Genomic DNA, 23,841 nt, shown 5'->3' with positions numbered 1-23,841 from the left:
TTTTGTGTATTGAACCTGTTGTTACTCATAAAAGAACTATGAGGGTAGTCAGAGCCTGTTTTTCTTTAGGCTCAGGTTCACATGAATGCATAGACAAATGCATTGCTCTCCCTGCCTGCAACTGCTGAGGTACTTTAATCTGATTGCTGCAGCTCGTGTTGATTTTGCGCTGATGAAGCTTTGACTGGGTTGTCCTATTTTTACTTGGCTGGCATGCTGCCCTTGCTATAGCAAACACTGACAGTACTTGTCAAGGACAACACGGGGAACTTCAGTTTCCTTAAGTGGCCTGGAGGAGGGGAGAAGGAAAAAAAAAAGAAAAATATTCATGTTGAATCCACCTTGGCAGATGGATGGGTGGCACATCTTGCAGAACATGCTGGGAATTCCAGTGATCTGCAATAGGAACACAAACCTGACCTCAGGTATTTTCTGATGCATCCTGGCAGTGTTTCCTCTCTATAGCATCAGCAGGCAGACACAAGGACACATTGATGTTGCCATTCTTATTAAACCAAGATTCACCTGCATATGCCAATTCTCCTAGCAAATACAAATGCAGAAAGCAGCACAGGGTATACCCAATAATCACTGTGATGGGATTGGCGTTAGCAGTTTACCTCATTAGGGAGAAACATAGAGTTGATTCATGAGTTGACTCCCCAGTACTACTTGAGTTGTGGAGACCAAGTAGTGTCCTTAGTCCTTTTATCCTTTTATCCCTACCCATATTTTATCTGTGAAAATTCTTCATAATATTTTCTAAATAAATTAGCTTAAAATGTTCTTTTTCCTTGCTAAATAGAGATGACCTTTTAAATCCTGCTTTATGCCTATTTCCTTTGTAGAACCTTTAAGATTTTACTAGCAAATTTAACTTCTAAGAAATAATAATTTTTTACTTTTTTACTCCTTGTCATGCTGAACTTAACATTGCTTCATGTGTTGTGCTGTCAAAATGGGCCTTTGAGAAATTACTTACTATTGCAGGTGAAGGGTGTTGGGATAAATCCGATAAAAGCACAGTGGGTTTGTGTTTTTTATTTATTTCCCAAATCTCCTTTAAGATTTAAAGCATGCCCTGCAGCAGAAGCCAAACTTTATATGATCCCTCCAACCCCCAGGTTAGCCATGCAAATGAGAAAATACCTTGGCTAATTATGTCCAGTGAGTTTTAATTTTATTTGTTGTTAAGTCCCAGGCTGGGATTGAAAAAACGAACACTTAATATTGCATTCACCCCCACATAAATATCTGCAGTGCATTGCAGAAAGAAAAATAATAAAAAAAACCAACCACAATTTGGCATCCATTCTTTTCGTTCTCTGTAGTTTTTCTGTCTTCAGTATTTAGTGTCTTTTCTGCAGAAATGACAATTATTTTATAGTCCAGATTATTTTCTCTTCACAGGAAATCCTCTTATATTTGCCCTTCTTAGTTTTACAGCAGTGCGTGAGATGTTTTTAGATCACATTCCTTGAATTTGGGTGGTGATCAAAGCTGGGATGAGTTGAAGTTGCAAGAGGGAATGTCATCTGTCCTTTTTAAAAATATTTCTGGTCTGGGGTAAATCCCAAAATTGGTTTGAATATTGCCCACCTATATCTGCATCAGCCAGAACAAAGCATTTGAACTGCACACCTCCACATGTTGAAATACCTGGACCTTTTTCTAATTTTTTCCATTAAATGCTGCATACAGGAGAGGCTGTCCTGCCTGGCTATAAGGATCTGATGGTCCAGGTTGATAGTTCTTCTGATCTTTTGTGTGACCTTTAAGATCACTTCAGTCCTGTGAGTGACTACTTTCCCCCTCACCTTTTGTCTCTGCCTGTTTTAACTGAAGGATTCAGTGGGTATTCTTACAAATAGCTCAGGATATACTGAAGCTTCATGTCTCCTTCCAGTTTATATATTAATTAAGGAACTTGTGGAAAAGTTTTCAAACAGTTTCCCTTTTTCATGCTTGTCTTAGTACTTTGTAAAATACTGACAATTTGCTTTGTGCTTGTTCAGCAAAAATTACAATATTGTTAAAAATGCCTCTTCCTATATCATCAGTTGTCCTTAGGGAAATTCTGTTATTTTCACTTTCTCCTTACTAAAACCAAAACAAAACCAGGAAATAATGATGTAAAAATAAAAGGGGGGAAAATATCTAAAATGGAAACTATGTTACATGGTAGGGAAGGTAAAAGGGAAAAGTGCATCTTAATGACTTAATCCCTTGTAAAGATCACTGTACAGTGAAAAAATAGTATTCAAAATAGAGGAACGCATGATGTTCTGTGACAGGTCTAGAACCTCTTGGATCCTTCTCTAAAGTATGCACCTACATCAAAAATTAGGCATGCTAACTATTGGAATTAAATTAATGGAATTAAACCCTTGCAGGCAAGTGTGAGTCTTGGGAGTCCTCTCAATACCACCCAAGATTTAGGGTAGAAGGACAAGATGCAGAAAAACTAAGCAAGATTTAAAATATCCAAACCCACAGGCATCCAAAGCCTGGGTGTGGGAATTAAAATCCCTGCAGTTCTCAAGAGCATCCCCTCATCTCCTCATATCTATTCTAATGTTTAAACTCAGCTGAATAATGCAGGTAATGGCAGAGCTCTCTCTCTGATAGCTTAAGGGCAGACTGACAGTGAAGTGTAATAAAACCATGTAGAACAGTTCCTGCTTTTGGACTGGTATATGAGCTTTGTGCTGTCAGATGCACTTGGTCTGTGGTAGTTATAAAACAAGAATATGTTTGTACAAATGCAAAGTCCCTGAAAAATTAGACAGTCACAATGGAAAATGGTACCTCTGAGGAGTGGGGAGATGTCTAGGCTTTCTGCTTCTTTAATGTGAATGTAAAGGTATGATCAGATTATTTGGATAGTGCCATGAGTTAGTTTTGCCTGCCCTACCTAAAATTTGTTTTCCCTGGCTTTGTTTCATGCATGCAAGACCAGCTGCAGAAAATGATTCAGGTCCATGAAGCATTCACTGGTCTGTATAAGTACTGTGTTTCAGAGGAAAATAGAGTCTTCAGACTCAGATTCATCAGTATAATTCAGTAAATCCTGTAAGGGGTAGGTAAAGAACTGGTTTGAGCAGGGTGAACTCCTTCCTTTAACTGAAATGGCTTCTACATGAAAGATACTGATATTGGAGATATCTTTGTCCCTAGTAGTGGAGGGACTTCCCACTAGTGTGGGAGAGGGGATTTGTCCTGAACTAGACTCCTCTGGAGAAAGAAGGCAGTTTGAAGGTGGGGCTGCTTAAGTGGCTTCTGTAATCCAACTTGAGTGTGGAATTGTGTTATCAGGGGGACCTGAATAGAGTTCACCCCTATTGCTATTCCTTTAGTGTTGAAATTTGTGCGATACACAATGCCATGGTAAATTAAAGGCCGAATATGGGGATGCATGTAGGATATAATATACTATCCTTGTTTGTTTGTTTGATTTTTGCAGATGGCTTTTCTGCTTTTGCTTTGTAAAATGATGAATTCTAAATGGAACAGCTGTCTGTACAGGATGGTTTATTTGTTTCCCTTTTTTTCATTTCCAAATTTATTTATATAAAATCCTTTCTGCTGATGCCAAGCCAAACTGTCAGCACATTTACCTCTATTAAAAATGTAGGCGTTCTAACAACAAAGCAATCAAACCTTAAAAAAATTCCTTTTATCTAAGGCACAGATAACAGGCTCTTTCTCTGTCACTCATGCCAGTCCCAGCACAACCTCCTCCCACAGCTCTGTTCCAGTCACATGCCTGAGGGCTGTTGGCATCAGTGTTCAGATATTCTAAACGGTGGTCTCACAGTGGTATGCAGCTTCAGAGTCTGAGAACCAATGTGTTCAACTGTGGAAGTAATAATATATTGTAAAAGTTCAGTCATCACGTTTTGCAAGTCGTCTTCTTTAGAAAAAGCTACCTTTGGGACAAATTATTAAAATAACAAAAATACCTTTATTTCTTTTAATTTTTTGTTCATTTTGCATCAATTCAGTGGATAGAGTAGATGATTTCCAACATGAAAAAGAAAAATTGTCTTTGTTCATGTTACTCATGTTCTGTTCATATTCCATGAGATCTCATAATACGTTTAGGGAAGAAAATGTAAAACACTTAAAAATTAAAAATAAAGTATGCCACAGGACTTTTTAATAAGTTGTTGGTCAGTTTTCTAAAGCTGCAAGAGGATAGAGAAGTTGAAAGATGTGCTATTGAGGAGGGAATGTCTGCTGGGGAAAACCGAAGGTCTGAAGAAAGTTAGTTCTTTTGCAGCCTATCTTAATACTGTTTTTACAAACTCTTTCTCCCTTCCTCCCTCTGGTTATGGTAGTTCTCTTTTCTCCCTTTAGTTAAGGAGACCTAGCCCAATATTTTACCACAGAAGGACATCCAGGGGAAAATGAGAAGGGAATGTGCTGCTGCAATACATTTTCTGATACTGTCTGGTCTTCATTAGTTTTCCTCTTGGTCAACCTCTCAACTTGTTACACATCTGTGTAGTAACACTGTTGGATTCCAAATGCTTGTTTGATCTCCCCCAAACCCATTTCTTATATCAAAAATAACCTTCGGCAAGGAATTTCCCAGATTAATGCTCAGCACAACAGGGCCAAAATCCATGCTGTTGCAATTGGCCATAGTCTATTGAGTTTAGTGGAAAGACACCTTTTTACTGAAGCAAAGTATAGTCTGCTACAGCAACACCATTAATTTCATCATACGTGCATGCCCACTATATGAAATCATCTCTTTTAATGTTATATTTTGTTAATTATAAATGAACTAGCTGCTGGCCATAAATAGGAAACATGCTCAAATAAAATGAATTTGAGATAATATTTAGGAAAAGGCTTGCTTGATAGAAAAACTTCTAAAAGTTCATGTATTTTCTTGTTACAGCATTGTTGAATGCTTGTCTCAAAATCATATGTATTGACATTCTTAATATTGAGGGGTGTGCTCTTTTATTCTTTCTCTCTGTGATGGTTCCCTTTCTTTTCCCTTTATATAGGAAAAATAGAGAGTTGTCCTGGCAGGATGTGTTGTGCTGAGTATAACAGAATCTCAGAGGTGCATATTGAAAGTATTGGGTTTATTTCCAGTCAAATGTAACATCAAATGTGTAGAACTCCTTCAAGCCTTCCCACTCAAGTAATTTTGTCATTGTTATTTTTTCATCATTCTCATCAAAGGGCCAAATTTTCCCCCCTAATATCTATGCAGTTTGTCTTTTGATTTCGAAGAGAAGCACACAGGCAGATTTGGAAGTCAGTGCTTTATCTAAGGATAGTGAAGGCTTTTGTGCATGCTCTGCATAGTCCTCACTTAGATGGCTAAGGTGTGTGTTTTCTAGCTTGGCTAAAGGATGGGAAATTTTATTTGCTTCTTTTATTTTTGTTTTTATAAAAATAAGAATTATTCACCATGATTTATTCTATGAATTAATCTAGAATCTGGAAGATCGGAGTTCCTGGTCTGTCACAAACTTTCTTAGGCAAATCATTACATTTCCAACTGTCTCATTTATGATACTTGCAAAAAATTGAGTTGATCTGTTTGTTCATTTCAGTTGCAAATAGGTCAGGAGCTGCCTGCTGCAAATTTTTGTAAATGGAACCTTTTGTGATACCATTGCATTTTTTTGCTAAAATTGCTTGTTTCTACCAGAACACAAATATTAATTTACGGTTTAAATTATATGTATTTAAATCCTTCAACATGAGGATCCAGGACTATTCACAAATGAACAACCTGTTATATATTCATGCATTCATTAATTTTAATCATAGCTATTTCTTAATTTTGAGTTCTTTGACAATTAGGAATGAAGACACAACTGCTCAGCAAGAATGGGATTATGGTAATTATTAGAGTTGCAAAGAAATTTTTTTCAGAAGCTCTTAGAAGGGTTAGTTATCTGACCAAAACCGAGATCAATGTGGTTGGTGCTAATTAAAGCAAATAGACTAAGGAATAAAAAAGGTTTAATTCTGAATTTATGAATATCATTAAAAGCTTACATGGTGAGTTTGACTTGCATTTTGTGCGTTGTTGGGGGAAGAAAAAGTGTCTGCATTTGTAAGACAAGTAGAAATGAGAAGTTGCCTTCAACTTTGTAAAGTCTTTAAAAGGAAACTTTGAAGGGAATAAATGTGGCTAAGCTTCTAATACAGGGCTTTACAAACTCCAAATAGCTAGTAATTAGCTCTACTGCATTAGATTAATTAATAAAAGGTAGCTTAAAATAGGGAGAAAGCATATTTGTCCATTACGCTGATGATGTAAATTGTGATAATAACACAGCACTGTTCTCTTTACCTCTCCAAAGAGCTCTGTTAACATCAGATGTTTCTTGTCGCCAGCATCCCTGCGATGTGAATACAACTATTGCTGTTGTATAGGTGATGGAAATGAATATTTATCACCAAATAGCAAACACAATTAAAGGCAATATATCTGAGGGCAAGGGCAGGCATGACCAAAGCACAAATACGAGCAAATCTGCTCTCACAGGCAAAATTCACATGTATCACCACTGTGCTTCACCTCTGGAATGAAACTGCTGGGAAGTTGCTGGTTTGGATGAGCTGGTAAGATCCTGCAGAATGTAGAAGGATGCAAGCCACACACTAGCTGGTCCTGTTTGTGCCATCCTGTAAGGCTGCTCATGCTTTCTTCAGCATCACCCCAAAGCTGCTAAATCTCACGTCACCATTTCCTGGAGTAATGTAATGGCAGAGGGACAGGCTGGACTGTCACTGTACCAGCAGGATATTAGGCTCTGTTAGATGATTTCCCAGTATACCATTAAAGCCAAAATCTCATCTCAGAATTCCTGCCTTGTAAGGGTGGGGCAAACCCAACGGTTTTGGTCTTCCCTTTGTTTCTTTCTTATTTTAGGAACAAGGTGTTCTCCCAAAATACTGGAAAAAGCTTCCTGGTGAGCTAGAAAACCAGGTGTCCATTCCCATATTTCCTCATTTTATACTGGAGCCCAATGATTAGTAGAAGCCATGACAATGATTTTTCTAAGACCTATATATCTTATAATTGATTTAAAAGACATTTCAGATAGTTATAAATGTCATCATTTCTTCCTGAATTCCTTATTTCTCTAGTACTTGAATAATAATTACTGTAGTAATTGAATAAGCATTACTAAAAATGATCTTTCATGTTAATATTTTTATATTATCTTTATATTTTTATGTGTGATGGTATAGTGATCATATGAACCCAAGTTCTAGAATGAATCTGAGATTCACACTGATAGTGACGAGTATATGTATGTGTGTACAAATTAACATAGAGCGTATTGAGGATGAGCGGTTGGCTCCATAGGCCTCTCTCTGGGCACATCAACAGGTTTCTTTGGGTTGTCAAAGTTTGGCAGCTCTAAAAAGCCTTGGACTCAAGTAAATTAATGAAAACCAGGCTGCTAGGGCTCTGGAGGCTGGTGAAGGTGATGACCATTAGTGACATACAGGTTTTCTGCTTGCACACATGAAATGGGTTTTAATTGTAAGGAATCTAGAAGAAACAGACAGAAAGCTGCAGTTAAGGGCAATATGCATATTTAAATGCACAAAATTTCCTAAGGATGAGATGAACTGCAATAAAATCATCTCTTCCGCTAGTAAAAATCTAGGTGGCATCAGTGACTTCACCACTAACACCACAGAAAGACCTAGGCATAGAAAGGGTTTTAAAGCATAGATTACAGGAAAGCAAACGCTAGTGGAGTGCTGTAGTGTAAGAGATAAATTGGTTGCCTGTTTCCTCTCCACCCACCCATCCCAACTGAATCAGCAGTATGAACAAGTTACTCATTTACCAAAAGTCAGACATACTGTGTAAAAGAGAATATCTAATATACAGTAAGAGGAAAAAAAACCTCAAAGAAACAGCAAACAAGGGAACAATCTGTTTCCATTTAGACTGGTGTAACTCCATTGCAATGCCTGCCTTTATACCAGGGGAGTTCAGATCAGCATTCACTTCTTGTCCTGGAGATTGAATTTATCTCCCGCAGCTTTTGTTTCTGTTGACTTCCTGAGCTGCATGCTGTTGTGCCTCTTTCTTCATTTAATAATTTGCTTCACAATAATACTTTAGAGGCACACCAACTAAAATGATGGAGAGAAAGTACAGAAGTCATCACTGAAGCATATTTTTCCTCTCACTTTGGAGATTTACATGCTGTTTGTGCTACCACAAATGTAATTCAGCCTAATTTTGATAACAATGGTGCCTGTTTAATCAGAGAACAGGGGATTCGCCTTTGAAACAAGATTTCAATAGCATTTTCACCTGTTACTTGTCTTCCTCTGTGTTCAGAAAGTTTGTGACACTTTAATTACTAGCAAGTGGAGTGTTTTTATTGAGAGTGATCTCTACCTGCTGGATAGCTTCAGTGTTGTTTTCTTCAACGCTTGTATTCGGGGTGAATCACAGATCAGATGAATAAGTAATTATTTCAGGTATTATACAGTGATTTAACACTAAGAAACTCTTGCCTGAATGAGGAGTTGAGACAGTTTTATATTTTTTTTTCCAGCACATTATTTTAAAAGAAATGCTTCTAATTAATTGCATTTTTTAAAACTGTCTCAAATTAGATGTTTACCCAACTACTGTGAACATGGAGGAAAATGCTCTCAGTCCTGGACCACCTTTTACTGCGATTGTAATGATACAGGCTACACAGGAGCAACCTGTCACAACTGTAAGTAAACCCACACGTACTGTGTTTTCTCCTTCGGTGTCAAGGTGCACAAAAAGCAAAGAGCTTTATGAGAGGTTATATCCTATCATAGGATGTAGTCTTGAATCAAACAGGTCAAGAATTGGACTAGGAACACGCAGGAATACATTTGAAGATATGCAGGTTTTGGGCAAATATTTTGGAGAAAACAAAACCAGATTATTTTAACTGATTTTCCAGGGTTTTTTTTCTAACACTACGCATTGATTTGGAGAATCCTAGGCACATTGGTCATAGATATTTAGTTGATTTTAGCTGGACTGAGCTGGCTGATTTTAATATGTGTTTCTTTACGTCAATTTTGCCATGATGGGCTTCTTAGTTTTTAGATCTCTGAAAGTTCATGTTGCAACAACCCAGTTTTCAATAGTTTATGATTTTGAAATTTTGATGTTTGGGCTACTATTTGGGCTGCTGCTCTTTGCAAGAACGGAGTATCTAAAACTGGCAGTACATGAAATATTCAGCTACTGAAATCCACAGCAAAAGGAATATTAAGGTGTTTTAAAGGTTAACAAACCCCCGATCAAACTGTAGTGGCGCAGCATGCTGTGAATTCTTATGAAAAATAGAGAGGGGAAGGAGAAGCCAAAATAAAGCCAGTTCATATAGCTGACTGAAAGGGAAAGCAGAAAATGAAGGTGAACTTTCAGTTCTTACATGGGAAATTAAAGAAAAAAAAAAGGAGCGAGTAAGAGTAACAATTCCAGGAATACAACTATTACCACTCTGGGTGTTTGATAAGCCCTTGTACCACAGATAGGATGAGACTGGTGAGAGATGCATTTTTCCTTGTTAAGCTAAAAAGCAGAAGAGAGGAAAAGGTACTTAGTGGTTAGGAACTGAGAATATCAGCAACTGTACTGTAGTTTTGGAGACTTTAATGGTTTGCTAGTTAACGGTGAGATCATTTGTGTGGTCTGCAGCTGACAGTAGAAGGCATTGAGAGGTCTGTTCATGGATTCTTCACCTGAAGTCTACATTGAAAACACAAAGGAAGCCAAGGGTTTGGTGCAGAAAACATACCAATCCAGATGAAAGATGGGAAGAAAAATGCTGAGTTTATGGTTTTATAAAGAGGGCTTACTTTTTTGCCCATTGCTTTTGTTGTTTCGAAAGGCATCACCCCTCATCAAACCTCCAAACCCAACCCCCAGAGTGCATGCAATGACTGAGGCCATAGCAGAGTATTTACACCAGCTGATGGCTGATACAAACGTAAATGGCCAACTCAGTTGGTGGAAAGGGAGAATCTCCTTGGGGAAGGAAGAGAACTGTCACTATTGACCATCAAAGGTGATTAGAGATGCGTAACTATAGGCTATGTCTGCGTTGTCGTATTAGCTTGGGGCCTGAGGCTCTCTTTGTCTGTGCCAACTCAGTGTGGCTTCCGTCCAAAGGAGATCATGTCCTTACCACAGGGGACTGGTTCATGACTAGTTTTCCCCATAGATATTTCTATGGAGCTAGTGAAGTCTCCTGCTTCTGTCAACTGGTGTCTGCACTCTCAAAAGCACATGCATAGTTGCAGTTATTTAAGGTTCACTGATGTAGAAACTACTATGAAAAGTTTCTCAGGAAGATCTTGTGTTAAGACTTTGCAGCTGATCAAGCTGTGCACACGTGATGTACAGCTATTCAGCTGCTCAGTTTATTTACAACCATATTATCAACAGCTAATTTGATTCCGGCTAGATTGTGGAGCCAGGTGCCCTGCACGCCAAGCAATGCTGATAAACAGCAACATTAGTCTGGAGAAATGCATTCATGTGCTTGAAATATGCAATGAAACCAATTCAAAGCTGGTGGGCAAATGCAGACTGTTGATAAGAAACTTGCAGAACAAGAGACGTTATCGCTTTCAGCTGATAGTGGTTGACGTACAGGAGTACCTTGTAGCAGGAGAATGAGAGCCACAGATTTGATCACAGCATAACTCCAGAATGTCCTCAATGTATAGGAAACTCTCAAATCATGTAATTCAGTGTAATTCTGTCAAAGTAAAACACCTAATTTCACAAGGTTTGAAACATTATCTCAACAGATTTTAATTTTTGCTAGAACGCTGAAGCTGACAGGCCTGAAATTGAACATACACCACTTTGGAGAGGCTCTTTCTTTTATTAAACTACCCTTCAGACCCTAGTCCATGCAGCAACAGTGGAAAGCTGGCAATCTGCTGCAGGTGAAACAGTGTGACTTGTTTCACTGTCAGCTGGATTAAATTTGTGTCGGAGTTGCATCACCATGGGTTTTGCCTCTTTTTGTTGTGGTAAGAGGTGCATGCCACAGGTTGAAAAACATAAAAGGACCCATTGTTTGATATGCTTCCAGGAAGAACTGTACGGCATGAATCTGCAAGCCAGAATTAGTTGGTTTATGTTTTACCACCCCAGACTGGGAGACCTTACCATTTTAAGAGCTGAGATCCAGAGATAAATTGTCCCTAACTTAATGTCATTACCTGTAAAATGTTGAAATGCAGTCTATGGTTGATACATAACCATTCTCACATTTCCCCTCCAAATATTCATGGACCATGTTGGATCCTGCTGAGAGGAATAGCTAACAACACATACTATCCCTTCTCCAAAGAGATAGCAGTTAAGTTTCTGAGGGCAGAAAACATGCTGGTGCAGGGGATGGAGTGCCACAAAGGCTTCATCAGCATCATAGGTGGCAGTTTCAGTCTATCAAGTGCATAATTATTTCCAGGCTTTCTTGTAGCCAAATAATCATAAGGTAGAGATTAAAAAGAGGAAGAAATTGAGAGCTCGCAGTCATGGAGTCAATGGGAGAAAGCTTGTTTGAGAAATATACGGCTATGACCAGAGGAGTTTGACATTTTTGACAAGGCAAGTGTCAGAGTCACGACAGGTAGATAGGTTGGAAATGTGCCATGAAAAAATAATTTGCATTTGATGCAACAGAGGGGAATTAGACAGTGTCAGGGTAGAACTGTAAGTTGATAGAAGACACAGCTGGGAAAACGTTTGCAAGACCATGTCAGATATGTGGGACAAGATTGTGTCTGTCATGTCTGAAAACGGGTAGTTGAAATTCAAGATGTGTGGATGAAGCAAAAGTGTGCATCTCAAGATACATTTTAAAACTAGCTGACTCTAGACGTGGCCTTAATATAACCTTCCTAGAGGCAGTTAGTTGTCTACAAACCTCAGGTATCCTCCTGTTCGCTCCAAATCCCTTCTGATCCTGGGAGCTCCTAAACTGTCACAGGACATTTGGCAATCTACCTCAACACCATGAAGGTCCACCACTGAAAAGGGTGTGGTCCTGTCCCATTAAATAGCTATTGTGTGGCAGACAAGTTTCACCCTGAAGTCTCATCTGGTCCTGCTTCCGTTCTGCTCTTCTCTGAACTTAGCTGTGAATACAAGTAACATAGTACTGAAGCTCATAGATATTTTCTGTTTCGTTAACATGTAAGAGCCTTAATGTTTTCTAAACAGTTTGTTTCTATCTTGCTAAGCTTATTGCCTGATGCATAAGCACATTTCTTTGTTTAGTAATGGTTAATCCTCCTTCACTAGCTGCCACATGGAATAGTATTAATACCTTCCAAGTCTTTTGGTAGTTGTGGTTTGGTTTGGGTTTTGGCTGGTTTTTTGTTTTTTGTTTTTTAATTTTGTATTCACCTCTTCTCATTTCATCTTCAAGTGCACTTCACATCTTCTTCCTGGCTAGTCACAGCACTGATGAACACTTGTCTTTCCATCTCTGTACCCTCTGTAGCTGTGAAACTCCAAAGCATGTGCTAGGGTCTTGCTGTTGCAAATGCATGTGGACATGCAACTTGATGGTAAATGTAGAACTTGTGCTGGCTGTCTCTGGGTACCCATTTCACTGCCCTCAGTTTGGGGAAACTAGGAGTTATGGAATAACCAGATAGGATATACAGCCAACTGTAGGTGACTTTTTTACATTTGTTTGTGTATGAGTTTTGTTGTGCCTTAGTTTCTCCACCTCTGTGGGGAATAAGATCCAATTTGTGGGTATATTAAAAGGTGTGTGATCTATCTCATCTGCTGAAATGGTATGGGTTCTTTCCTTTGAAACTACTGTTTGCTTATTGCTACTTGAGCTTATCTGTAGCTGAGACAGTGCTTTGAGGATACAATCTTATTTCAAGTCTGTAAAATGCATGGTTTTGCTTTTTGCTTTATCTTTTCAATGTGCTTCACATAGCTTGCATTTAAATAGGTTGGAAGATTAGCTCAGCTGAAGCCTTTTTCATGATACTTTTCCCATTTCTTCAGTATGGTGGATAGCCTGCTGATCTATCAGGTATTGAAGTAGTCTGATATAAACCAGATATATAGGAAAGGATCCTTTTTGTAATCGCATGTGTGAACCATAGCAAAATAGATAATAACATAATGTTTGTTTTCTCTTTTCCTCCTTTAGATAGAAACACTGATGTTAGTACACAGCTTGAGAAACAGATCTGGGTGGGATTCAGCTCATCTTTCTTTTGCTGTCTCCTAGTGTGACATCTAATCTAAGATAGTGGTCTGCTCTGTCTATGTATGTAAAAAGAGAGTGAACTATTTTCAGAACTAAACTAATCTCATTGTGAGGTAGGGTGTCCATGGTAAGTTCATGGACCACCTCTGTGTGTAGAGGGAAACTGTCTTAGCTTAGACATACAGCAGGCAACTGAAGCTAGGTCAGAATTATAGATGTATGTATACAGAGAGAGAAACTGAGAGAGGTTAATTACAGGTACATATATATATAAATTGAAAGGGCATAGTTTAAAACCTGCATAGTTATCTCTCTCATACTATTAATTCTCCATGTAATTATCATGTGAAAGCAAGAGCAGTAGACCAGTGTAAAATGGTCCTGAGATACGGAATGTTATAACTTTATTGCAAGACAATGATTAGTAATCTCCTCTTTCTGTGAGTTATGTTAGTCCATTAGAAAGCCTCATCTTCCCCTTCTGTATTTCCATTATTTTTATTTATGATAGTTTTCAGGTGGTATTTAGTCTTGGGTGAATTTTTTAATTCCAGGGAGTGCTGAACATTGATGTAAAAGATGATGAGAAATATAAAAGAATGGTTTTATTCTTCGTGTTCTGGGGATGTCAACATGTCCCAAAGCTTTGCAAGGTGATAATTAACGGAATGTAATTTAATTCTGGATATTTGCTTTGGTGTGTGATCTATCTTGCACATACAGGCATGTGTCTTATTGGCCTAGGTAACTGCTGGAGGAAAGATTCGTCCAATAATGGAAATGTCATATAGCTGTTGATGTGACATAAAGTTAACGTAACTTCGGGCTTTGAAAATGTATTTTTTAATATTAATATGCTTACTGCATATATCATTTTTGATCTGAAAAACTTAATATAGCTTCAGCCAGATCATTAGCAGTACTGGAGCTGCATCTTAAATTCCAGCCGTGGGTTTGGTAGTTCTCCTGTGTTCCAAGATAGGGAGATGTGTGCAGTTTGCTGGCTGGGCAAATGAGGTCCAGAGAGTTTCAGTCTGACAAATGTCTAACAGTGGGTTTGGTCATATAATTTGCATATCCTGAGTAGCCTATTTTCCTGTCTGAGATTCTTGGAACAGGTTTTTTTCCATGTGTGTTTAAACAGGTTGGTGTTCTTTGACTAAACAGAATAAATTTAATATTCATATCAAACCTTCACTACTGTATTTGGTGTTTCTGCATATTTTTGTTCTCATCATGCTCCTGAATATGAATTTTCATTGTTTATTTTGTAATAAGTTACTGTGTTATTAATGCTTTCCCTTCAGTGAGTGTATCTGTGAATTGTACCTCTGCATTTCTCAGTGGTGATCATTTAAAAAGAAGTTTTTCCCTTTGCCTGACATTTGCTTATAAATAACACATAGAACATGCCGCTTTGGGACTTTACCACAGAACAGAGTATGTGGGGGACTAACTGAGTCCCTTTTGAAGTCTGCCTTCATCAGGTGTGACCATCCCCACAGGGACACCAGTACTTTGGAGTGCAAGGCTGTAATACCATGCTTTGCACAGCATCCTCCAAGCCTTTGATTTCTCCTTTCCCTCCAGCCCCGCTCTTAAAATGGTGTAGGTCTTATTGACTGCTTTCTTGCAGCAGCAGGAGTTGCAGGTCACCCTGCACCAGGGGCAGGCAGGGACCACTGGAATACATGACTGACACAGCTGCCTTCAAACCTCAGCAGGGAAGCGACAGGGGAGGACGGGTTGACATGACCTTTCCTACCTTGGCCAGGGGGAGCCTTAGCTTGGATGGTAGGAAATTGTTTAATCCCCAAGTGTAATGGAAGGCTCTTTCCCGAGCATCCATTTAAGTGACACGGTGGTAAAAGTAATTTTAAATCTATCTATGGAAATAACATATTCTTTATCAGATGAGTAAATACATATTTTAAAAAGGAAAAATAAGCCATCTCTCATCCGGGCACATCACAGCAGAGACTGCATTAGTCTGTCAAGAGCAGAGCTGTCAAAATCCAGTTTTCGAGAGTACAGATTTCATTTTCTGACATTTAACAAGACAATTGTATTATAAGGGTGAGAATGATGATCATTCCCAGGGTTCATTGCCTGTACTAATCCTTCTGCTGTTGGAATGAGAAGAAACCTCCCATTGCATGTTGCTCTATTTGTTATTTAAAAAAATCCTTGGTTGAACACTCATTACTCTGAGTCTGTAAGAACAAATCTGTCAGGCCTGAGGTACACAAGCAGAGGGTGAAACAGTCATCTCCAATCTGCCTCCAGGAGCTCTGAGCATTTTGGTGAGAATGCTTAATTTGGTCTGTGTCAGCATTTGTGCATATCTATTTGTCCAAGGTCAGTCTAGGTCTGGTTGCAGATCCCAACAGAATCCCTGGCTCTTACTGGCCTTTCAAGTCTAACCAGTTCATAACTTTTCACCTCCGCATACAATAATAATAATTATTATTATAGGAATTATTATTACTCTTTGTATCTAAGGTGCAAAGAATTACAAAACAATGAAATGAATCCCAAATGATCTGGCAGCAGGTGTTCTGTCTACGTTTCTTCGTGACTGCACAATTGTTAGAGATAGTAAAAAAGCAATATAAACCTTACTGTTATGTTTTAGCTGGGGTGTGGACAGTGTCAGCATCTTCCAGTGAAATCAAGGATCCAAGCTTTTTAGGTCTCTTCAATGTATTTTATTTATTATATGACCATAAAACGTTGCGTCTCTCTGAGAAACTGAAAATTATCAGCTACTTGTATTAGATTATGAGAATCCAGTCTTGAAACAGCAATACTACAGGAGTCATTTGGCTAGTCATAACTAATACAGCTCAATTTTTTAATCTCCAGCTCACATTTTATGCAATATTGAGAATTTTAAGGTTTGCTTTTATTTTTTGAGGAAAGTCATCTTGGTGTCCATTAAATTTGTAAAAGATAGATTCCTCTGATGAAGAAAAAACAACCAACCAACCAAATTGCCTCTCCTTTGAAGCTTACACTCTTGGTGGTATCTATGCCAGTAATATGCTACCAGGTGGAGCAGAGGGAGGTTTATCTGGTCTTCCCAGTAGCAAAACTGAAGTCTGTCACTGTAACCCTGACAGTCCAACAGCTAACAGTATTTTAAATATGGGTAAGAGGTGCATCTTAATGGGAGAATAGCAAGTTCATTCATCCATTGAAGAGAGGGGGCTTTAAATAATTATGATGATAATGACAATATAATGCTTCTTGGAGATTATTTGCAGAAATTCAAGTCTTTGTACAAAGAACAGTCTTTTTTCTATTCTTTTAGCCAAAGCAGAACTGGGGGTGAAAATCAAAATTAAAGTGGCCTGAGAGAGAGAAGTTTTATAAGTTAGGAACATGTCAAAGCAAACAGAGTTAAGTACTCTGGGAAAACTGAGACCACATAAAGGCTTGTCTGCTGGGCAGCTCCACAGTGGAACAGGAAGCCTGTGCTTAGTGAAGGCTACCATAAAGACTGCAGGCAAACTGCATTGGACAAAATAACATTGGAATCCAAATGTCAATACAGTAACAGGCAGTCTGGGCAAAAATGGACAAAAAGGTGTTTTGTTGGAAACAACTGAAGTTTGACCTTGGAAATGTTTGTCCTCAGCCATGTGCTGTTCAAGATTTCAGCTATGGCAGGGATAAAGTGTGCTCTGATTTGAGGACTGTAATTAAAACAGTTGGTTGAACAGGTTCAAGATGCTTCAGAGAGCTGAACAGTGATTAAATTGCTAATGTTTAAAACTTTTCAGGCTCTTGAAATGTATTGAATCAAGGAAGCTAAGAGAAACTCCAACCCTGTCAGACCTGACTGTGGCACACAGATTGCTCCTGCATGAATTCTGACTGACCAGCCATAAGGGTCTTGATGCAGGAATTAGAAAATGAAATTCTATAGTTGTTTTTACTCAAAAGGTCAAAATAAGTTACTATAATGACATTAAAATCTGGTAATGCCTTTCTGGCACTGAAGTCTGAATCATGGATCTGTAGCTTGAACCTTGGTCAATCAAAGTGAATATAGTTTTGCTAGGATACTTCTGTAGGGATGTAGTGTATGGCTTAAAAAAAAACATAGGATGTATGTTTTTCACATCCATAATTTTGATTTTTGAGCTTATGAATGTTTATATCCCCGAAGATATAAGAGAACGTGTAGAATTGGGTGATGTTGATCTGACTGGGGATAAAGTGTTTATTTTATAAATGCTGATCAAAGTTTGACAAACGATTTCCTAAGCACTTGGGAAGATGAAAAGTGAGAACTAAAGGAAAAGATGGCCATTATGATCAGTGAGTAAAGCAGTGTTCGAAACGAATGCTCTGATGTGATGAGTTGTTGATCTGAAAAGCTGGTTCAATTTGAGGTACTTAAGGCTGAAAGAGATACCTGAGGGAGAAATTGGGTATATGTGTTTCACAGATTATAGGGGGCTGGGAGATAGATCTCTTGAACTCTGTCAGTATTGTGCATGCCTGAAACCATCAGCACAGCTCATCCTAGCAGGTAGGCAAGAGCACAGATAGTACTCAGTTAGAGAAGCTGCTCTTGCTGTGTAGAATTAGAATCTCAGGCTGCAGCAGTTTCAGCAGCTAGCTCTGGAAGGATTTTAAATTTCTTTGTGAAACACAGCAGTAGCCCTTAAAAAAATTCCTTGTAGAGCAAAAATGTCAGCATATGGTCCAATGTTATAACCTATAAGTGGTTTTGGGAGAAAAAAAAAGGCAATAGAAAACATCCCTTGTGACCAAGTTAAACAGGTATTTCTTTCTGATGTCCAGTTTCCCCTACTAAATCTGGGACCTCAGAATCCAGCTGTTTCATGTTTTGTCTTCCTGGAGTAGAAAGTTACCAGCAATAGCCCTGTGACACCTTTTACACTTTGTTTTGTGCCTTGTGCTGTAGTTTACCCTAATGCTTTTACCAGCCATAGCTCTCCGTGAGGTCCAGCCCATACCTGCAGAGGGGTAGCATGGCTTGATGTGTGCTGCTGACATCACTTTCTGTCCAGCACTAGCATAATGCAGGTCCATGAAACAAACAGCTTCACCCTGCCTGTGGGAACAGCAATGCTACTGCTGCGTGGCAGCACAGCTCATTCCCTGAAGGGCCTGAGGAAACACAGCAGGGGCTGAAAGTCATAAACTGTGATTTTCAGTGTTTCTGGCTCAGTGAAACATATGTTGCTGGAAACTATAATTTTATCTTCAATGGCTGGTGTTATTCAAAATTAGTCCAAAAAAACCCAAAAAAACATGGGAGGGGTAGATAAGGAAAGCTGATCTTGCTTCTGTGAGACAAATGACAACTTGTAGATTTCATTTTGGAAATTATGGTTTTTTAAAAGTATTTTGATGTGAAAACAAGCTTTGCATGAGCAGCCTATCAAGAATGTTATTTTTTGTTGTTTCAGTCTCATTTTGATGAACATTGTAAAAGCTGAAAACAAATTTAAAAGAGTAAAAACATATACACTATTAAAAGACTTTACAGAAAGGAATAAAATCATTAATTTTTGGTTTTATTTGTTTGAGGTTTTTAAATTTTAAAATAATGATTGAAAATTGGTGATGGGTTCTAATTTGAATGAACTGATGAATACATCTCCTTTATTAAAAAAGTGTAATTACTGCAAAAGTTTTTAGCCATTAAAATGTATGCATTTGTCAACCATCCATCATTAGATTTGTTGTTTGCTTTTTTGAATATGCATAAATGGTTGGTCATTCTTTAATGACAACTGCAATGACTGTTTCCTACTATTCCCAAAACGACCACAACTCCACCTACATCAGAGAAGTCTAACACAAAATGGAACATAAATATGAAGGCAGTTTGCAAAGTTAAGGCTCCGGGGTCTTAACAGTCACAGCTGACTGTCTAGTTTTCACTTTTGTGTGATATTTCTGAGTGCATAAGAGAAGAATGACTGCAAAGAGATCTTTCATGGACCCTTAAAGACAGATTCAAGTTGGTGTCACTGGCATAATAGAGCCTTTTTCAGCAAATGGAATTGCATAACTTTATTCTGAAGCAAGCAATCGTCTCAGCCCACAAAGGAGTTGAACAGAGCTTAGAATGGATGGTGCACTTGAAATGTCTGTGGGGGCATCTGCCAGTGACTGGAAAACAAACATAATTTTCTCCTTGATGCATTATACAGCAAAAAATAAAGAGCAAAAAAGAGAACTAAAATCAATGCCCCATCCAGTCTAGAAGTACACAGTACCGAACACTCAAGATACAGGCATCTGAAACTTTCAACATGCAGTTACAAAATAAACTGTCCACCAAAACCACTTTTCTCTAAGGCATGATGGAATATGTTTTATGTGCTAGAGTTCAAGGTTTATAGCCTTTTCCTGCTACTCCCCAGTATTTAATGCTGGATTTCTCATATAACTGAAAGGAAAACATACCAGGATGGATTTTCTTCTGGCAGACATAACTGTAGTTTCACTGAAGCTTGTGCATCCTTTCAGATTTATACCACTTGAGCACCCCAGCCTGATTTCTAGCTCTACACAGCCTTTTTTTGCAAAGTTGCAGTGCCAAAGGGGCCATCTAATGGTGGGTAGATCACCTCTGTTTGAATCTGCCTGCATTATTAATGGATAAATCTTCACATCTTTCCTTATTAATTTGAAAAAAATAATTTGAGCATCAGCCAAAATGACAGTCAAGAAGAAGCAGGACACCTTTTAAGAAAAAGTTTGTGATGATGTATGAGCTTGGCTGTGCCAGTTCAGTGACAACATATTTGGTTTATGTCTCTACCCCTCACACCATCCTTTGTCTTCAAAAATACGCAGCAAACAATTCAGGGGAAGCAATTGGCATATTCCCTAATGAGACAAGATAAAGTGTCCTGTAATGATGATGACAGCAAATTCACTAAGTGAACTGCAGTTTAAGAACTTTGCAAATTGATCAAATCACAATTCCTTGGTTGCTTACTTAATTGTGTGTTACAGTCTCTCTCCTGACCTCCATATCCCCACTGCTTTTGTCAGCACTTCAGCGACCGAGGGACTCTCTGTTGGCCCCTCAGGTTGTGAATAGTGGAAGAATAGGTTCTGGTTTGGGGATTTTATTTAATTTGCATTTAATATCTACTCTTGGCCAGCTATCAGAGGGGGAATTTAGAGATATTCTGGACTCCTACAGTGCTTATTACATCAGGCTAATGACTGTAAGGACTAAGCTTTTATTATTCTGCTTATTATAGGACAGATGCTAATTAAAGCACTGCCTCACCAGGTACTGAGTACCTTAAGCAGCTTCTTAACTCCAGAAAGGGTAATGCTGTGTTTGTTTAGCACTGTGTCTGCCAAAGATGTCTGGTGAGGAGAGAAACGTACAAGGGAAAAGCATATTTTGGTGAATGGTGCAAATCAACTGGTGAGGCTCTTAATTCATAGCCAGTTTGAATCAGCCCCTAAAACTGTGGTTCTATTTTCTTGGCAGAAGTGAAGAAATATACATTTTTCATTAAAATCTGAGGGATGAACTATGTTATAGCATTCATCAGAGTATTAGACAAGGCTAGTTGAGGCTCACCATTTAAATCTTATGAAATTTGTTTCATTAGACAAACTACTTTTAGGGAATGAGGGAAAAGGAGAGATGTGAGTCCATGTGTGTACAGGAGTGGAGTGAGGAGCTATTCCTGCTCCTGCAGGGCAATTACTGCCTTCTGCAGGAGAGGCCAGGATTGCATTTCAGAAGCAGCAAAGTGCTGTCTCTGTACTCAGTCTGCAAAGCTTCCTGAGTTCCCCTCAGATGAAAAGTACTGGGAACATTGCAGTTATGTTTACAACCTCAGGACAACAGAGATTATGCCGTGTGAAGTTTAACTGCACTGTTCTGCTGCCCAAAGTGTTGAGGAAGGCATGGAAAAAAGATTTGCTGTGGCTAAAAAATGGTTTATTTACAAGTTCCCCTGAGTATCTCACAATCTATGTAAGCCCTTTGTTTGATGTATAATAATGTACAAATGTGCAGTAACTAAATGTGCTCTTAAAATTAAGGGGCAAGAAAAAGATAGATTTGACCTTTTAGTAGCCAAAGACTATGTCCAAATATGTTTCTGTGTGTTCTGCTACTGATAGCACTTGTAAGCTTACTTAAAAATTAGATGTGATTGTGTTTGCTTGCATTTCTGTTATTGTGTCTTCCAAATAACTCCACTTCATAAGAAGAAAAAAAGAAGTCTTGCTCTGTCTGCTAAGTCAACCTGTGTTTTTTATTGTATTTCCTGACAAGTAGTTGAACAATCATAAGCTATTACAGAGAATAATCTTGTCAGTATAATCGGGTAAGTGTTTAAGCAGGTGGAAAAAAAGTCAACTCTCCTGAAATGAGATTTAAGGTTATTGTCGTTCAAGGTCCAAGATCATACATGTGACTTTCTGATACCTCTGAACTGCTTCTCTGCAGAAGTTTTCTCTTTGCCCTATAAGAAGTGACAGTTATATCTTGCCTGAAAACGTGCCTCAAATACAAGGATTTTACTGACTTGTGGGATTTTTTTCTTCTGTTCTTGCTCTTGGCAACCTGCTGTGCTTGTTTTATTAACCACTTGGATTTTCATGGGCACTGATACTCCAAGAGAAGAATATTGATAAGCAGAGAGAAAACGTTGGTTGTTTAAAACTAGGTCTAAAGCATAAAAACACCACCTAGGATGGAGATCATGTCTGAGCTTTTCTGCTGGGGAACAACGGCTTGATTTCATTTGGATAGTAGAACATGATAGGGCTTTAATGCTTCCTGTTAAAGTTATCCTGCAGGGAAGGTGAAGACTGGTAAAAATACCTGTCATCTGTATTGACAAGTCATAAGTGCATGGCTAGTTGATAAATCATATATACATATGTGTATGTACATATATCTTTGAAATACCATTATGTGGGTGCATATATGTACCACTCCGTAACTAGATGTGGCACACTGAAAAGTTCATGTCCATTTACTGAAGTATTTACGTCCTTTAATCCAAAATAAGGCCAATACTTGTATATTTAAAACCAGCATATATTAAGTTCAAGGAATTAGTTAAACACACATCTGATTTTGAGCATGGATTCATGCTCATCAGCTGTGTACCAACAGTGTATTATGACAATAATTAAAGCAATACTCATGCATAAAACGTGTCTGTCTGCTTTCTCCTTGTTTGTGGTGCAATCACTCTCTTTTTCTTTTAAAGCTATCTATGAACAATCTTGTGAGGCTTACCGACACCAAGGGAAGACATCAGGCTTCTTCTACATCGATTCTGATGGAAGTGGACCGCTTGGACCACTCCGTGTTTTTTGCAATATAACAGGTAATAACCTGACCTTGTCTTGGGTGCTTTATGCTGGCTCTAATATCATTGTGAGGTCTTTGTAATAGTACAGTGATAGACACATCAATAATACAGCTCAGGAGTGGGGAGAGAGCAGAGTAACTGAGGTTTGACCCGGAGATGTTTCCTCAAACAGGATCCATGCAAAAGAAATTTTTAAACTAAGTTTGTTCATCTCACCTTGTACTGTTGCTAAGTGGTATTTACAACACTATATGCACCTTGTAAAAGGCACTTCTTAATATCTTAACTTCTGATTATGTTTATGGTTTTTACTAAAAGGTGGAAACTTAGAACCCAAAGCATTCTTTTGTAACTGAATGGTTTCTCTGCTTTACTAGAACACTAGATCTGGAAATTATTATTAAACTCCTTGCACTGACCTAGCTGTAAACCTTCGTAGTCTGACCTAAGCAGCAATCCCTCCTCTCATACAAGAGTGCTGCCTTTGACATCCCAGAGAGTGGAAACCTTGATTGTTCCTAGTATTTGTATGGAGGAGAACACATGATGATCTTAGGAGGAAGAACACCAACAAAACAGGTAGTGAAGAAAAAGCCTGGCAAGGTGACCTCTTGGTTGAGGCTTTTTAACCTTACAATTCTGTAACCTTGAAATAAAAGTTGTTTCAAATGAATATACCTGTCTGACAACTTCTCCCCTTAAGTGGGTCCTATTTCTTATATAGAGCTGTCATGCAAGGATGTGAGAAAAGAGTACATAGCCCTTATTGTGGATGGAGATAGATGGTATAGGGCTCCCTTTCTGCTTTTCATTTTGGAAATGGAGATGAAATTTCTCAGACTGTCTCCTGTTTGGCATTTTTTGTTTCCTGTGGCCAGGTGTGGATGAAAGAATGTTTTATTACCCTTTCTAAATTGCTAATTCTAACTGAGCTACTTTGCCACATATCACCTCCACACTCAGTGCTGAAAACTGAGGACTCAGGATATTCATATTTTATCCCTAATCTCCTTGTACTTAAAGCGTCTCAAATTAAATTTTCATTTTTATTTAATTGGGCAATCATTATGTTAATTAAATGCACACCAGTTAATTATTAAGTATGTTTTTTATTCAAGTGTAACAAATATTTAATAAGATGTGTCTCCTTCACTGTTGTTGAATCTCATAAGAATTGAAACAGACTTTCACCTTTCTGTCTGAATATCCTTCCTTGATCTCCAAGATGGGAA

General features: G+C 38.3%; 1 protein-coding gene across 1 annotated transcript in view; it reads left to right on the top strand.

The window, feature by feature from the left end:
* The window catches only part of LOC103802253 (contactin-associated protein-like 5), a gene marked incomplete at its 5' end in the record, with an annotated part of 207,327 nt that overhangs the window by 94,579 nt on the left and 88,907 nt on the right, over positions 1-23,841 (top strand). The window contains 2 exons of the mRNA XM_009074706.1: positions 8,629-8,735; positions 22,505-22,624. Of these exons, the coding sequence (XP_009072954.1) occupies positions 8,629-8,735; positions 22,505-22,624 (227 nt within the window). The remainder of the gene's footprint in view (positions 1-8,628; positions 8,736-22,504; positions 22,625-23,841) is intronic.

This window comes from Acanthisitta chloris, unplaced genomic scaffold (assembly GCF_000695815.1).
Source record: "Acanthisitta chloris isolate BGI_N310 unplaced genomic scaffold, ASM69581v1 scaffold1735, whole genome shotgun sequence".
NCBI classification, from domain to species: Eukaryota; Metazoa; Chordata; class Aves; order Passeriformes; family Acanthisittidae; genus Acanthisitta; species Acanthisitta chloris.
The sequence above is the reverse complement of the archived record's forward strand: the minus strand, read 5'-3'. Positions and strand labels throughout refer to the sequence as shown.